The sequence below is a fragment of the Schistocerca cancellata genome, chromosome 3, assembly GCF_023864275.1.
Source record: "Schistocerca cancellata isolate TAMUIC-IGC-003103 chromosome 3, iqSchCanc2.1, whole genome shotgun sequence".
Classification (NCBI taxonomy): Eukaryota; Metazoa; Arthropoda; class Insecta; order Orthoptera; family Acrididae; genus Schistocerca; species Schistocerca cancellata.
In genome coordinates this window covers 577,494,606-577,513,235 of record NC_064628.1, presented here as the reverse complement: position 1 = coordinate 577,513,235, position 18,630 = coordinate 577,494,606, and the positions used below count along the sequence as shown (strand labels likewise).

General features: G+C 44.1%; 1 protein-coding gene across 2 annotated transcripts in view; it reads left to right on the top strand.

The window, feature by feature from the left end:
* Positions 1 to 18,630, top strand: part of LOC126176819 (solute carrier family 22 member 7-like) — a 147,420-nt gene that overhangs the window by 110,054 nt on the left and 18,736 nt on the right. The window contains exons 6-8 of one of the 2 annotated variants that reach the window (XM_049924001.1): positions 3,528 to 3,749; positions 17,635 to 17,849; positions 18,025 to 18,212. In XM_049924001.1, coding sequence (XP_049779958.1) covers positions 3,528 to 3,749; positions 17,635 to 17,849; positions 18,025 to 18,212 — 625 coding nt within the window. The remainder of the gene's footprint in view (positions 1 to 3,527; positions 3,750 to 17,634; positions 17,850 to 18,024; positions 18,213 to 18,630) is intronic. The other variant, XM_049924002.1, reaches the window with a different exon arrangement.

The following is an 18,630-nucleotide window of genomic DNA, read 5'->3' as shown; positions in this document are numbered from 1 at the left end:
GGTTGCAAAGGGGAAAGTCTACATTCCAAGATCACTGTATGCTCTGGAGGAGGACGACCCAGATCGAAGGATGGAGTACTCAGAGATGTTTGGAGATCTGCTTCGCGACGATGAAGGGTTTGCAGGAATGATCATCGTGTCAGACGAGGTGCAATTCAAACCGAACGGCCCTGTAACCAGCCACAACTGCCTGCACTAGGCTGCTGAAAATCTTCAAATTCACGAGGACAAACATGTTAATCTACCGAGTGTTGATGTGTGGTGTGGTCTGTCATCGCGCGGTTTCATTGTCCCATTCCGTTTTGAAGGTACTATAACTGGTGAGATGTACACATGCTGCAACTGTGGGTTTTTTCTGCCATCCGAGAGGTATTTGCAAATGGAAGATTTTATCTACAAGATGCCGCTCCAATTCACAGATGTGTCAGGGCTTGCTTGGATGAAAATCTATCTGGACGTAGGATAGGCCAAAGAGAAGCTGTTGAGTATCCATCATGATCTACAGAACTTACACATATTGACTTCTACCTATGGGGGACCTTTAAAAATGTTATCAACATAAGTCAGCTATACTGAAGGAGCGACGACAAATCATCGAGGCGTCCTCTGCAGCACTGGCTGACGATATCTCCTCAGTAGAATGGTTACACAAAATGGTATCATAGTTAAAAAATAGATAAATCACAAGATTAATTTTGTAATATCAGTTGATTACACGACGATATTTGGTGGTCGCTATGGATACTAGTCCGGCGCCGTCTGATTGCCGTCTGCGTCTGTGTCATCACTGTTTTCTGTATTGCCTTCCAACGACGCCTGCAGACGATCGTAGACATTTGGACTGCCGCTGGCCACTGTGTGCCCAATAGATCAGCTAAGTAATCGCTTTGCGCCTTTCTCTTCGTTTCTTTTTCAACGTTCCCGTAGTTCTCGCATTCGCTCGGCGCTGTAGTTTTAGGATTTTGACGTTGCTTTCGACGCTAGCTTTCCCTTCACTGGCGTTTTCTATAGTTCCGATCATATTTACAATTCATCTGAGACGACGTCTTTCATTATTTTGTAATTTTCTGTTTAGTATCGATTTCCACGTATTTACGGCGAATATTTTGTCTTCCTTTGTGTCCTACTAAGAATCCGCAAGCTCTAGGTATACGAGTTTCCACGCTACTCCGGTTTACAGCTTCAAACAAAGCTAATTCACGATAATCACGATCATGCACCTACACTGGTACGATGATGTTCAAATGGTTCAAATGGCTCTGAGCACTATGGGACTCAACTTCTGAGGTCATCAGTCCCCTAGAACTTAGAACTACTTAAACCTAACTAACCTAAGGACATGACACACGTCCATGCCCGAGGCAGGGCTCGAACCTGCGACCGTAGCAGTCACGCGGTTCCAGACCGTAGCGCCTGGAACCGCTCGGCCACCACGGCCGGCTACGATGATGTCACAGGCACAACAAATTCTGCGCGACAAACAGGTACATACGTGATCTGTCCGGTATTGATTCAACCATTGTTAATGTTTGTTTCTCATACGAGTAGTTATTAGGGATTCAAATGTGATGGTACTCTGTAACATAAGAAAGTTCGAGCGACTCTCACCGCAACGAGCGTATAGACACTTTCACGTCGAAATTAATATTTGTTTGCTCGGCTTCTACACCATTCGTCTGAAACCATTTATAGTGTTCGGGACAAATTTGAAGCCGATAGTACTGGAAGACGAGTGGCGACTTGTGAGTAGGCATAAAAGAATTCCAGTTACAATCCCGTTAAAAACCTGCCTAATACCGACTTTTAAATCGAAACACCTGACCACATTACATTTTTTTTCTTTTCCCTGAGAGCTAATGGGGGAGGGGGGAGTGAGATCCTCCCTTGGTGCCAGGTGTAGGTGCCCTTGGTGTGCACATCAGGAATCTGTGGAGGTAAAGACCAAGATGAGCAGATGGTGACATAATAGCTTAAGTTAGGAACGCATGTACCAATTTCAATCAAATCTTGCATATGAATGACTTATTATGTGTACAAAAATACTTATGGGGTAGTATATCCTAACCGCCCCTAGGGGTGGGGTGAATTTGGGAAAGCCGGCCGAAGTGGCCGTGCGGTTAAAGGCGCTACAGTCTGGAACCGCAAGACCGCTACGGTCGCAGGTTCGAATCCTGCCTCGGGCATGGAAGTTTGTGATGTCCTTAGGTTAGTTAGGTTTAACTAGTTCTAAGTTCTAGGGGACTAATGACTTCAGCAGTTGAGTCCCATAGTTCTCAGAGCCATTTTTGAATCTGAGAAAGAGTAACATGTGGAAACGTCCTAGGACGATTTCTAATATTTAACTAATCCAGTTATTTAAAAGTACAAAGTGCAATCTGTCTCTCATTTGCGTTGTTCAATGTATCAACCAGGTCGCGAGAATGAACACTGAATCGAGACAATAATTTTCCCAGGATGTTTCGGAACCCAAGATCAAGCCGCACGGGTCAATTCTATGGTTACGTCGTAACGTCCTCTGTGGAGTCCCATCGTGTAAAGCAACGGCGAATCAAACAGTTGCAGCGACAGTCTTTCTTCCCAAGAATCGCAATTTTCCTTAGAATCAAGAAACTGCAGTGCGAAATTCGATAGAGATAGGGATGAAATACGTGTACTAATATATGTTAAATATGTTAAATGTGTGTGTGAAAAAGTTACGGACCATCTCTCTCGATATTAAATCTGGAAAATCCATGCTTTATGTTGCATGCTGACTGGTGGGGCAGCTGAGAAAATTATTTGACTTCGCAGAAGACAGAAAGACCAAAACTATTGTATATCCCAAAAAAGTTGAATAAAATTTTTCAAATTTATTTAACGCATATTATTGTCTTTTATTCTTTGTAGATGTAATTATGTGTGCTTTGTACATTTGTACCTGATTAGAAAGAGAAAGAGACACGTCAGGCACGGCTAGTAGTGGCTGAAGTAACACATCATATATCGGCTGCATGAGATTTAATTTTAACGTTCTATTAAACTGGACCGGTATCTGGCCGCATGCTCATCTACAGCAGCAGACTGTATTAAAAATAAATGCCTTGCAACTGGTGTCCACTTTTAGTCACCTTGAAGTTCCTGAAATACCTGCTAGCCGTAGTGCACTGTGAGTGTGAAAAAGCTTTCGGTGTCTGCCCATACATTTTCACATAAAGGAGAAGAGAGAGGGGAGGGGAGTTCTACTGCTGAGACGTTCTGAAGCTAATTCATTCATTTGCGGCTAGCTCGTGATTGTTATGTATTGGGATGTTGTACCATTTTCGGGCGAAAGTATCTAGCAGGCTTAGCTAGTCAAATTTTTATTGTACTCTCAAACAGGACCATAGTCAAATATTTAGAATCGAAATATACAATTTTCTTATTAATGAAGGTACTGAAATACTTTGAGCCTCTCCTAACAGTTGTTGTCGAAGACACATTTAGACGTATGCTCCAAACCACAAATAAAAATGAATAGTAATTTTTAAAACTCACGTATTTGTTTGCAGGTACCTGCCTGAGTCACCACGATGGCTGATAAATAAAGGACGCACAAAAGACGCTTGCGAGGTCCTGGAACGTATAGCGCGCACAAATGGAAAAACTTTGTCTCCTGATATCACGAAAAAAATTGATACTCTTTGTCAACAAAGAACTTCGAAAATGGGCTTTACAATCATCATAACCAACAAAAATCTCCTGAAAAATACGATTTTACTTGTGCTCAATAGGTGAGTGGAACAAAATATTAGGTTCATTAACTTGTAGTTCATTAAGTATAATTAGCTCAGATTATACCGAAACTGCTGATTAGAAACTTATGTAGTTTCTATGAATAATATAACTGCGACGGTTATGTGATAAACAACGCCCCACAGTTTTTTCTCGGAATATATTTAAGGTAAGAGTTTGAATTTGGTGACAATATCGGTCAACGTTTCTTTTACATGTACTATTTTTGTACGTACTCTCCATTACGTTCTATGGCCTTGCACCAGCGTTGTGTAAAATCATATATTCCCTGTTAGTGGAGCGTTATGTAAGAGCACATATTCCCTGCTCGTAAAGCTCTGGTCGCAGTCTCGAAGCCATGTTTTCACTCCATGAATTCCTCTCTCATCATCTTCGAGGTGAGTACGATGTTGAGAGCAGCCAATACAGATGTTTACTGACAGTTATTGTTTCTACGTGCCATTCGTGATTGGAACAGGAAAGGTGGGATCAGCTTCTTGAAGTTTTCCTGGCGTGCTGAATGTTCGATGAGGTTTCGGGATTGCAGCCGGATCATGTTGACTTCTTGCCACGATATTTCGGCTGGCAATCGTCCAGCCATCTTCAGGTGAGCGTGTGTCACCTGAGACTGCAAGTTCTTTTTTTCTCTTTATTGTATTTCAATGCCCCATAAGGGGCGGGCTGGCAGCAGCATAGGCGCCGCTCTTCAGCCGAGAGACAGACAATATGTACAGAACATGGAGACATTTAAAAGAACGTAAAGGAGGAACTATGGCGAAACAGACATATAAAAGGGGAAACATAATGGAAGATAGCGTAAAAAAGATGGCGACTAAAAATGGTGATAAAAATCTAAAGCTGTACACAAAAACGACACACTGTGACCATTAGAAGAAAAACAAGGCGAAGTATGGACAGTGTATAAAAGAAGCGATGGGCAGCGCAGCGCATAACTATCACTGACAGCAACACTATGTACAAGTCCAGCACATGATTAAAATCACAGCTTTTGATGTCACAGGAGAAAAGGACCAAACACAACACTGACATAGCACACTAGAACGAAAACGTACCGAGAGGATCTGCCAGGGGGATGGAGACGAGGGAGAGGGGAAGAAAGGGGGGTGGGCCGGTGCTCAAGGGGGAGAGGGTGGAGAAGGGCAGGGGGGCGCTCTGAAGGGAGAGAGGGAAGGACGTGGGAGGGAAACAGTCGAGGAGGGGGTGCAGAGACTCAGTGGGGCAAGGAGGAAAATCCGCTCTGGGAGAAGGAGGGGAGAGGAAAAGGGTGGCCCTGGGGAGTGGGGGGGGGGGGGGGCGGAACAAGGTCAGGCTACAGTTTGAAGGGCCTTATAAAAGTGTGGGGGGCGAGGAAGTTGGAGATCCAGGCAACACTGGCATAACAGTGGATAGGATAGATGAGGGATTTATAGGTGTGGACAATGGTATAGGATGCACTCCCCATGTCCAACCAGACAGGAGCTTCAGTAGGCAGAGGTGGAATGGCCTTTCTGCTGGATGGTCAGGAGATGAGAGGTCCAGGTGAGGTGATGGCCGAGGTTGCGGCCAAGGATCTCAGGTTGGGGTGGTTAGGTAGAAATCATGGAGACGGAAAGAGTGGGTGGTGTGGCCTATGATGATTACCTGTGTTTTGGAGGGGTTGATACAAAGGAACCACTGGTTACACTAAATGGTGAACCGGTCAAGGTAGGTTTTGAGGGTGCATTTGAATCATTGAAGGTTAGGATAGAGATCCAGGAAGGTGATGTCATCAGCATATTGGGAGACTGCAAGTTTCCGGCGTCGGCTTTATAGCAAAAATTGACGCCGAAACGCATGTGCATTGGCGGCCATCACAGGAGCGTCCTCTATCGAAATCCGCGCCCTTTGGAAACGCTGTTCTATCTGTGGAGTGCAGGCTCATGCATAGAGGTGAACACTACATGTCCGCCCTCTGTCGGAATGCGCGCTCGCTTCACTAAAAAGCAGACGTCAGACGTCGCTAGATGTGTCATTATGAATAAACTGTCTTCTATCACAAGAAATTAGAGAGATCACTGGGTCCCAGTTGTCCAGTTGAAAACCGCCGTCACGATTTATAAGATTTTGTGCTAGGTGTATTTCCACACATTCTTTAATTACTGAATCACAAAAAGTTCTAGCTGGGGCTTAGAATTTCATGGCAGAAAAGGCGACAGTTTGTCTTGCAGTAATACATAGCTCAGATACAGCCGACTTACCGGGCTGCGAAAGGCGAGTGTGGCGTTCGTGTTCAACGCACCTTTCATGTACTGTGTGTGTTGTCTGACCGTTGTAAGCTTTGCCACACTGGCAAGGAATTTTGTAGATCCCGGCCTTCCGCAGACCCACATCATCTTTTACCAAACCGAGAAGGGCACTAGTATTCACTGGTGGCCAGAAGATGAAAAGGCACTTGATTTGGCAGAACTTAAACCGACAGTCTTCTGGCGGTATGTAGATGACAGTTTTATAGTGTGGAAACATGGTGAAGAAGAACTGTCACGTTTCTTGCAACACCTGAACACAATCCACAAGAACATCCAGATACGAAGGAAATAGAGAAGGATAGTTTTTTGTCGTTTTTGGGCATTCTGTCTATCGTAAGCCCACACCTACGGACCTCTACCTGCATGCGTCGAGTTGCCATCACCCTTCACGAACTACTGACGTCCTTAAAGCTTTGGTGCACTGGGATCACGTTGTTTCTGATGGAGACAGACTTACAAAGGAGCTACAACATTTACAGTTGGTGTTCAGAGGTAATGGTTACTCAAATTTGCAAACCACTAAGAAGGAAGAAACGTCACCTCCCACAACATCAAGAACATAAGGAGCTGTTCAAGTCCAGGGCATCCCTTCCCTACGTTGGCAGCCTTTTATCTAAACATAAAGTTAAATTAATCTTCCGGCTGGGATTTACAAAACTCCTTGCCAGGGTGGCAAAGCTTACAGAAGTCAGACGTCACACAGTACATGAAAGGTACGTTGAACGTGAGTGCCACACTCGCCTTTCGCAGCCCAGTAAGTTGTCCATTGCTGAGTGTTGTATTACCACAGGACATACTATTTTTCTGGAACAAAAATCTTGGCCCTAGTGAGAACTTTTTGGGATTCAATAATTATAAAATCTGTGGAAATATGCCTAGCACAAAATCTTATAAATCGTGACGGTGGTTTGCAACTGGACAAGGCATGGTACACGGTGATCTCTCTAATTTCTTGTGAGAGAAGACAGTTTATTCATAATGACACATCTGGCGACATCTGATTCTGGTTTTTAGCGACGTGAGTGCACATTCCTACAGAGGGCGGACATGTAGTTTTCACCTTTATGCATGTACCTGCACTCCACAGACAGAACAGTATTTTCAATGAATTTTATCCATAGTGGATGATGTCGAACTCCGTGACTGTTCCTTTATGGGGTTGTAGAAAAATATCCGCTCCCTGGCACAATAAAAGATTGTTTATTCGTCACACGACCGGTTTCGGGCTTGCACCCATCTTCAGATGTTTATACGTTCATTTACATGTTTGTACTGTTGGAGGTCGCTGTATAAATACAAAAAAATTATTTGCTGGTGACTACAATTGTAAGTGGTAAGGTAGCATTTGACGAAAATATTTTTGTACTTACAAAAAGATGAAGCACCATTATTAAAGTTAAACAACCAATGCCACCACAAATCAGGTATTTACAAACTTTTTATGTGACAATTGCCCACAATTCTACATAGGCCAAACTGGAAGGAGTTTCACTATAAGATGCTGTGAGCATATGGATGCCTTCCAGCTGAATAATTTTGATAAATCCACCTTTGCAATGCACCTAAAAGACCATGGTCACTCAACCACAGCCACTACAGAAAACCTACAAATACTACACACTGTGAACAAAGGAAAGAAAATGAATCTGCTTGAAGAGCTAGAAATTTATATCCACAGCTCTAATACACCAGACCTTATTCTGAACGAACAAGTGGAACTTGCAAATAAATCCTATCTTCATATATTTCATGAAATATTCAAAAACAGAAAATAATTATCCCCTGCTATAATAACAAAGTAATATTCTATGGAAATTCGTTGTAGCAGTCATACAACAGTCCAAGGGTCATTATCATAATTTGTAATAGTCATATTGTAAACACAAGCTGTAACTGGCATTATATAATGTGTAATAGCTTTCAAAAATTTCATATATGTAACATTATTGTACCCCCTAGATCTAAGTTCTCTGACAACAGTGTGGCTCAAAACAGTTCTAGCTGTTGTTCTGGTGACTGGTAGCGGATATTTTTCTACAACCCTAGAACAGTATTTCCAGAGGACGCGGATTTCGATAGAGGATGTTGCTGTGATGGCTGCCAATGCGCATGCGTTTCCGCAGCAAATTTTGCTATAAAGCCGACACTGGGATCATGCAGCCTCCCTCCTACCAACTCTTACCCCACCTTCCTCCCTTCTACTTCTCAGGGCTCCCTGCCCCTCCCCACCCCTTCCCTTCCCCTGAGCAGTTTTCCCCCTCCTACATACCTCCCTCTCCTGTACTGCCCTTCTGTGTCTCTGCACTCCCTCCTGCCTTGTCTTCCCTCTTCATCTCCTGCCCCACCCACCTCCTTCTCTTTCATCATACATGCACGTAAATACACTGACGAAAAGAAATGCAACACCAAAAAAGTAATTAGTGTAGAACAATGAAATTTCATGGATGCATTTGTGTAGTAACATATGTAAGTGATGAACATTGCAAAATCGCACGATAATATAAGCGAGAGATAGAATTATTACAAATGTGAAATTCTGGTACGTTAATAACAGGTGTAACCGTTAGAATGTTGAATCCAAGAATGCAAACATGCTTGCATTGTGTTGTACAGGTAGAAGACGTAAGTTTGTGAGATGAAGTACCATGCGTGTTGTAGCTGGTTGGTCAATACAGTCATGGTTAACGCTGTTTGTGGAAGACTGTGGAATTGTCGTCTGATGATATCCTCTGTATGTTCAGCTGGGGACTGACCTGGTGATTGGGCAAGTCAAGGGAAAATGACACTTTGTAGAGCTTGTTGGTTTATGATAGCGATATGTGGACGTGTATTATCCTGCTGGATATCCCCTCTGGATGTTGATCATGAATGGCACCACAGGAGGTCAAATCACCAGACTGACAACAATTTTGCAGTCAGAGTGCGTGGGATAACCACGAGAGTGCTCCTGCTGTCATACGAAAACTCACCCCAGATGATAACTGAAGCGTGTACGTCCAGCGCGTCTAGCACACATACAGGCTGGTTACAGGCCCTCAACAGATCTCCTTCTAACCAATACACCACCATCACTGGTACCGAGGCAGAACCAGCTTTCATCAGAAAACACAAGAGACGTTCACCCTATCAACCAATGAGCTCTCACATGACACCACTAATTTCGAATGGCGGTGGTTTGGGGTTAGCGGATGCACCCTAGAAAGAGTCTGGCATGGAACTGTCCTGATCTGGTGACCGAGCAAGGCAAGGCAAGATCACGACACCGATTTTTTAACAGTTCGCTGTGTCACTGTTGTGCCAGCTGTCGGCTCAAATTGTTGCTGCAAATACAGTTAAGAAGCGCCAAAGCCATACGCCTCTTGGTAGTGCCACGTGGTCGTTTGGAGCCCAGTCTTCTTGCAACTGTACTGTCTCGTTGTTGGGTACGACGTGATATTCAACGGTAAGGAGAGGTGGGCTACAGAATAGTGTAGCGACTGTCGTCATATGAAGTATGGACAGATGCAGAAAGGAGTAGCAACCAAGTGAACATACGAGATGTGATTGGAAAGTTTCAAGAATGGACCCTCCTACTGCTTACTGGTTTGGCGGGCAGGTACACGGAGGGTGGGGAGTGAGTCATTGCCTTGTCCTTGAACGCCCTCTGACACGGAACTGCATTTCCTCTATTCAGTTCTAGGTGGCAGCTGGTTGAGTGTCGGTCTGTTAGCGCTTGTTGTCGGAGCTTGTGTGATTTTTTTTTAAACCGGGAAATTTGCTTCTGACAGTTACAAATTATCAAAAACAGCTTTTGGAGATAATTGTGTGAGCCAGTAAAATGTTTTTGTCTGGTTGAACAGATTTAAAAATGGCTTCCAATCATTTGAAGATGAACCACGGTCCGGCCGTCCGTCCACCTCAAAAACGAATGAAAATGTGAAAGTTCGTGACTTAATGCGCTCTGATCGTGGACATACAATTACGGAGATTTCTGATGAACTTAATTTAAATTTCTATGAAGTTCAGTCAATTTTAACTGAAGATTTGAACACGCATTGAGTGTCCGCAAGATTCATTTCAGAAGTGTTATCAAATGACCAGAGACAATACCGACTTGAAGTGTGCCAAGAACTGATTAATCGGACTAAAAATGACCCAGATTTGTTAAATAGGGTAATTACAGGTGGCGAATCTTGAGTATATTGATATGATCCTCAAACCAAAATGCAGTCTTCGCAGTGGAAGACTCCAGTTTCACCACGACAGAAAAAAGCACAGCAAAGTCGTCGAGGCTGAAGACAATGTTGGTGACTTTTTTCGATTCTCCCGGTATTGTGCATCTTTAATTAACCCCTGGAGGACCGACAATTAACGAGGAATACTACAAATGTGTCCTTGAGCGTTTGCGCGAAAAGGTGCGGAAGAAAAGGCCTGCATTGTGGATAGACAGGAGTTGGGTGCTACACCATGACAATGCTCCAGCTCATCGTGCCTTCTCCATCGTTGAATTTTTGACCAGATTCAAAATTCCTGTGGGCCCACAACCGCCATATTCCCCTGATTTCGCCTCTGCGGACTTCTGCCTGTTTCCTAAACTGAAATATTCACTGAAAGGGAAGCGATTTAACTGTGTTGAAGTCATCCAGTCAAATACGGAGAGCGTCCTTACACTTCAGGAAAAAAATTCCAGGAATGTTTCCAAAAGTAGAAACGACGTTGAAGTCGGTGTATTCAGTCAAAAGCGGACTATTTTGAAGGAAATGCATGTAAGTATCACCATTGTACAATTACTAGCCCATTTTTAAAACTTCCCAATTACACCTCGCATATACAGAAGAATTAGTTAACTTATATTTCTCCAAGCGAAGGAAGACTGAATACAGATAATGCAGCAAGAAGCAGAGTCCAGCTCATCACTGACAACAAGGAAGAACTGTGATGTTTGATCCGCGACTACATGGCGTCTGCACAGTGTCACAAGGCGAACTGGCTCCTTGGGCAGGTGGACTGAGTCGCTGCCTCCTGCCGTCCCATATTCCGGCGGCAGAGGGCGCTCTTAGTCCACAGCCGCTGGATGCGTGGCTCAGCGGTCGCACACCATTGCGTCCGCTGATCCCGCGCGACCACTGTCAGCGTCTAACGGAAACTTGCAATTCCGTTACCAACAGTAGAGCGCGTGTAAAGTGGTATCGATATGTGACACCACACTCGTGACCACTGCCGCCAGCAATCAAGTAGAATGCCCACATACTTGCCAAGTCTTTCTGCAGAAGGAACATCCAGCTTTTTGGAGCCCTGTTACACGACCTCACCCAAAGTCAGTGAGCCCTACTAATGGCGTCTTTGTCGCCTTAAAAGCATTCTTGATTAACATCAACTCGCCATGACCAGTCTCGATGGTAACTAACGCTCACGACCGTTACAGCGTGTTTTTTCATACTCATAGTATCACTACTAGCGCCACTCTTATGCGAATGACGTGAAATCTATTATACTTCGTCTTTCAGATGTAGAAACACGCCTACCAACTTCCGGTTACGGCACGTAACTCCTAATTTTTTCCCTTCACTATATATTTTAAATGGATGTAAATAGAGGCTGTATGCATAAACTACTGTATTCGTTAATTGCTGAAATTGTTTTTCATAAGCAATGCCATCTATTGTCCTGTTAATTATAGCGTGTATGAGTTTAATAGCACAATTAGTTGTTTGAACAATTGTAATATGATGAGCTACTAGTTTAACCCTTATTTCATTTTTAAAATCCGTCAAATTTGTTATACGTATCTGTAAAATTACTACACTCCTGGAAATGGAAAAAAGAACACATTGACACCGGTGTGTCAGACCCACCATACTTGCTCCGGACACTGCGAGAGGGCTGTACAAGCAATGATCACACGCACGGCACAGCGGACACACCAGGAACCGCGGTGTTGGCCGTCGAATGGCGCTAGCTGCGCAGCATTTGTGCACCGCCGCCGTCAGTGTCAGCCAGTTTGCCGTGGCACACGGAGCTCCATCGCAGTCTTTAACACTGGTAGCATGCCGCGACAGCGTGGACGTGAACCGTATGTGCAGTTGACGGACTTTGAGCGAGGGCGTATAGTGGGCATGCGGGAGGCCGGGTGGACGTACCGCCGAATTGCTCAACACGTGGGGCGTGAGGTCTCCACAGTACATCGATGTTGTCGCCAGTGGTCGGCGGAAGGTGCACGTGCCCGTCGACCTGGGACCGGACCGCTGCGACGCACGGATGCACGCCAAGACCGTAGGATCCTACGCAGTGCCGTAGGGGACCGCACCGCCACTTCCCAGCAAATTAGGGACACTGTTGCTCCTGGGGTATCGGCGAGGACCATTCGCAACCGTCTCCATGAAGCTGGGCTACGGTCCCGCACACCGTTAGGCCGTCTTCCGCTCACGCCCCAACATCGTGCGGCCCGCCTCCAGTGGTGTCGCGACAGGCGTGAATGGAGGGACGAATGGAGACGTGTCGTCTTCAGCGATGAGAGTCGCTTCTGCCTTGGTGCCAATGATGGTCGTATGCGTGTTAGGCGCCGTGCAGGTGAGCGCCACAATCAGGACTGCATACGACCGAGGCACACAGGGCCAACACCCGGCATCATGGTGTGGGGAGCGATCTCCTACACTGGCCGTACACCACTGGTGATCGTCGATGGGACACTGAATAGTGCACGGTACATCCAAACCGTCATCGAACCCATCGTTCTACCATTCCTAGACCGGCAAGGGAACTTGCTGTTCCAACAGGACAATGCACGTCCGCATGTATCCCGTGCCACCCAACGTGCTCTAGAAGGTGTAAGTCAACTACCCTGGCCAGCAAGATCTCCGGATCTGTCCCCCATTGAGCATGTTTGGGACTGGATGAAGCGTCGTCTCACGCGGTCTGCACGTCCAGCACGAACGCTGGTCCAACTGAGGCGCCAGGTGGAAATGGCATGGCAAGCCGTTCCACAGGACTACATCCAGCATCTCTACGATCGTCTCCATGGGAGAATAGCAGCCTGCATTGCTGCGAAAGGTGGATATACACTGCACTAGTGCCGACATTGTGCATGCTCTGTTGCCTGTGTCTATGTGCCTGTGGTTCTGTCAGTGTGATCATGTGATGTATCTGACCCCAGGAATGTGTCAATAAAGTTTCCCCTTCCTGAGACAATGAATTCACGGTGTTCTTATTTCAATTTCCAGGAGTGTATATGTAAATAATAGACATACTGCTGCCCTAGCGCCTTCTTTTTGGTGACAAATAAAGATCAAGACAAACTGCAAATCGATTTATAAAAAATATCTAAATGGTGCGAAAAGTAACAGTTGACCCTAAATAACGAAAAGTGTGAGGTCATTCACATGAATGCTAAAAGGAATCCGTTAAAGTTCAAACCATGATAAATCAGTCTAATCTAAAAGCCGTAAATTCATCAAAATACCTAGGTATTACAATTACGAACAACTTAAATTGGAAGGAACGCATAGAAAATGTTGTGGGGAAGGCTAACCAAAGACTGCGTTTTATTGGCAGGACACTTAGAAAATGTGACAGACCTAGTAAGGAAACTGCCTACACTACGCTTGTCCGTCCTCCTTTAGAATACTGCTGCGCGGTGTGGGATCCTTACCAGATAGGACTAACGGAGTACATCGAAAAAGTTCAAAGAAGAGCAGCACGTTTTGTATTATCGCGCAATATGGGAAAGGGTGTCACAGAAATGATACAAGATTTGGGCTGGAAATCATTAAAAGAAAGGCGTTTTTCGTTGCGACGGAATCTTCTCACGAATTTCCAATCACCATTTTCTCCTCCGAATGCGAAAATATTTTGTTGACACCGACCTACATAGGGAGGAACGATCACCACGATAAAATATGGGAAATCAGAACTCGTACGGATTGATTCTTTCCGCGCGCTATACGAGATTGGAATAATAGATGATTGTAAAGGTGGTTCGATGAACCCTCTGCCAGGCACTTAAATGTGATTTGCAGAGTATCCATGTAGATGTAGATGTAGATGCAGATGAAATCCAAGATTCCTCACGTCCCGCCCAGCTGTCATAGTACTTTCAGTGGATCTAATGCAGTTTGGAATTCCTATGTGATGGTCTGGTAGAACTATACCTATTAAACATTACGACCCTCTTCAATTGTCGGCGGTCTCTGTCAGTCAACAGACGAGGTCGGCCTGTACGCTTTTGTGCTATACTTGTCCCTTCACGTTCCCACATCACTATCAAATCGGTAACAGTGGACCTAAGGAAGTTTAGGAGTGTGGAAATCTCGCGTACAGACGTATGACACAAGTGAACCCAATTACTGACCACGTTAGAAGTCCGTGAGTCCCGCGGAGCGCCCCATTCTGCTCTCCCACGATGTCTAATGACTACTGAGGTCGCTGATGTGGAGTACCTGGCCGTAGGTGGCAGCACAATGCACCTAATATGAAAAACGTATGTTTTTGGGGGTTTCCAGATACTTTTGATCGCATAGTGTATATATTTTATATCACGTCTTCGTCTATATGGTGTATCTACTTTTACTAGTATTTCAGGGGTCTTTCATAACTTTACATTGTCGAAAGCTTTTTCCATGTCGAAAAACCCAACGAAAATATCTTAGTTTTTATTAGTTGTTGCTTCAGTACCATGTAAAACGCCGGATCTCCATCTATCGTGCATTCAAATAACCTAAACCCAAATCCATCCACGTCTAACAGATCTTCATTCTTTATTCACTTTTTGTGTTTTCTTCTCGTCAGGAATTAGCATATATGAGCCGTGAATCTGTTTATACAGTAGTTCTCTCATGGCTAGCTCTAATCGTCTTTGAAATTATTTGGTTCCTATTCTTCGGAATTTTCGGTTTTATGCAACCATTATCATACATGCTGCTCACTAACTTCATCAATCGTTTTGATTGTCACTTCTGCCAACGATTGTAGCTATAAAGCAGAAATATAATCTACCCTTTCTGCCTCGACAGATCCCAGTTCTTTCAAAGCTCTGCGGAACACTGCCTCTCAGTCGATCCTTACTTCCTCCTATTCGACACTCACTTCTTCTTGTATCACGTTAGAGAACAATTATTGCCAGTCATAGACGCCCTCATTGTCTTTTTCTCCCTATGGATTAAAAGTGGAATATGTTATTTACTGTAAATGTTGACAGCTTTCCTTTCAAATTTTGCTAAAATCATATTTACTTTTATACAAGCAGAAGTTGTTCTTCCGAAGTCCTTTTACTTTCCATTCCTTCAAATTCTTGTTGCAATCGTCTAGCATTAGCTTCTTTATACGAAGGTGTGCTGAAAAGCAATGCCATCGAATCTTTTACGTGTAAATTCATAACAACGTCCGAATGAAACAGACATTATTAACATTCTACATCTTTATGCTTCATGTTTACATATTTGCAGCCTTCTCCCACTAGCATGTAACACCGCTGTGTGTAACATAACTGGCGGTGTTTGAGAAATATCGTGCTGTAATCGAGATTCGAGTTCGAAGAGTTCGTCCACACGAATTGTGCTTTTTGATACTATCGTGACATGCATGCAATTTTTACTGATGCATACGAACACTCACCACAACACTCCTTCAATAAATTAAATACAACGTTACTCCCTTGCGTTAATTGTTAAAAGCTCTTGAATCTGCATGCAACTGATGGGCTCCTTATAATTTTTACTAAAATATAAGTAATATCTCCAGTATAAAGCATTTTAGAAGAGGAAAGTAACGTGTCGGACATATGGCAAAACTGTATTCTTCTTGTAAAATTACACTACTGGCCATTAAAATTGCTACATCAAGAAGAAATGCAGATGATAAACGGGTATTCATTGGACAAATATATTATACTAGAACTGACATGTGATTACATTTTCACGCAATTTGGGTGCATATATCCTGAGAGATCAGTACTGAGAAAAACCACCTCTGGCCGTAATAACGGCCTTCATACGCCTGGGCGTTGAGTCAAACAAAGCTTGGATGGTATGTACAGGTACAGCTGCCCATGCAGCTTCAACACGATACCACAGTTCATCAAGAGTAGTGAGTGGCGTATTGTGAAAAGCCAGTTGCTCGGCCACCATTGACCAGACGTTTTAAATTGGTGAGAGATCTGGAGAATGTGCTGGCCAGGGCAGCAGTCGATAATTTTCTGTATCCAGAAAGGCCCGTACACGACCTGCAGCATGCGGTCATGTATTATCCCGCTGAAATGTAGGGTTTCGCAAGGATCGAATGAACGGTAGAGCCACGAGTCGTAAGACATCTGAAATGTAACGTCCACTGTTCAAAGTGCCGTCAATGCGAACAAGAGGTGACCGAGAGGTGTGACCAATGGCACCCCATACCATCACGCCGGGTGATACGCCAGTATGGCGATGACGAATACACGCTTCCAATGTGCGTTCACCGCGATGTCACCAAAACCGGTCGCGACCATCATGATGCTGTAAACAGAACCCGGATTCATCCGAAAAAATGACGTTTTGCCATTCGTGCACCCAGGTTCGTCGTTGAGTACACCATCGCAAGCGCTCCTGTCTGTGATGCAGCGTCAAGGGTAACCGCAGCCATGGTCTCCGATCTGATAGTCCATGCTGCAGCAAACATCGTCGAACTGTTCGTGCAGATGGTTGTTGTCTTGCAAACGTCCCCATCTGTTGACTCAGGGATCGAGACGTGGCTGCACGATCCGTTACAGCCATGCGGATAAGATGCCTGTCATCTTGACTGCTAGTGATATGAAGCCGTTGGGATCCAGCACGGCGTTTCGTATTACCCTCCTGAAACAACCGATTCCAAATTCTGCTTACAGTCATTGGATCTCGACCAACGCGAGCAGCAATTTCGCGATACGATAAACCGCAGTCGCGATATGCTACAATCTGACCTTTATCAAAGTCGGAAACGTGATGGTACCCATTTCTCCTCCTTACACGAGGCATCACAACAACGTTTCACCAGGCAACGCCGGTCAACTGCTGTTTGTGTATGAGAAATAGGTTGGAAACTTTCCGCATGTCAGCGCGTTGTAGGTTTCGCCAAAGGCGCCAGCCTTGTGTGAATGCTCTGAAAAGCTAATCATTTGCATATCACAGCATCTTCTTCCTGTCGGTTAAATTTCGCGTCTGTAGCACGTCATCTTTGTGGTGTAGCAATTTTAATGGCCAGTAGTGTATTTTCCTCCATTTCCAAACGGCAGTCTGGCCCTGCAGTTTGGCGTTCTTATTAGTGTTAACCAAATGTTCACACAAACATGTGTTATGGTCAAGTGATGAGAAACGTGTGTAGTTCAACCACGATATTATTGCATTTGCTTGTTACAGGAAACACATGGTGACATCACAGTAAGCAAACTCAGTTGTGTGTAAGGTAAACGAATCGCATTGTCAATGTTTTCATGTAAGTTGTGCTTATACCATCAACTCTGATTACGCACTTACCTACTATGAGGCAACCGAAGCTGCCTCACTCCCAGGTGCAATAATATTGTAACCGACTTATATATTAAAAGTGTTATATTTGACGAGAATAATTTCAAAAGATAATTAGGGTAACAAGTTTTCATATTTTCGTTTTACAGGTCAGCTGCTGCGTTTACTGTTTTCACCCTACTTTTCAGCAACAGTAATTTCGGAGTGAATCCATTTGTTGCATACATAGGAAAAGGATCACTGCAACTAGTTGCATTGTACGCGAGCCACGTTGTCGGAAACAAGTTCGGGAGACGGGTAACACAATGTCTGGTGCTAATGTCTATTGGTTTCTTCTGCATCATTCTCGTATTCTTAACCACAGGTAGCTCTTTGTTTAATCCTTTCTTGCACATTTCCTACTAGAAACTGATTTAGAAATATGTTCAGGGGAAAGGAAACGTTCAATATTGTTAGACTGTACTTAAAAGCGATTTCGGTAGTCTTTAATTTATACAGATTTAGTGTTTTGTTATTTCAATGAAGTGAATCTTATACAGGACATTCAACCCAGTGGATCATAACTACATTTTCGCTATTGCTACTGTTTTGCTGCGAGTGTTCATATTCACTCTCAAACCTGCAGAGCTTGGAATTACATCCAACGAGTATACGACAAATAGGAATCGCAATTGAGTACGTCTTCGTTCAATGCACTCTGACTGCTGCACCTCATCTTGCTCACTTGGTACGTACCCGCACGATTTATTACTTAAAAATAATGACAGCTGCACGTATCCAGGCTCATGCAGTGTCCTCTATTGAAAACATAGTGATGTGAATGAATCCATTTGAATTATTAGAATACCTCCCAGTGTAAAACTAGACTCATCATTTTCGTACTAGATCTGTGCAACATGAAAATTCATTCTGTTCTTTAAGATTCTTGTCAAGTTTTTTCTTTTGGCAATATAAATTTAAAGTTCCTCAAGACGTTAGGTACAGCCCTTCGTTTGTCCTAAGCGAAATCACCATGTCGTTGTCAGTACTAGTGATTCATGGTTGTGCGCTGATAAATGCTTACTTAATGCAGTTTTACTTAGCGTGAGGGGATGGTATTGAAGCACGTTTCAAATGTTCGTACCGTCTGGCCAGTGCAGTTCTTT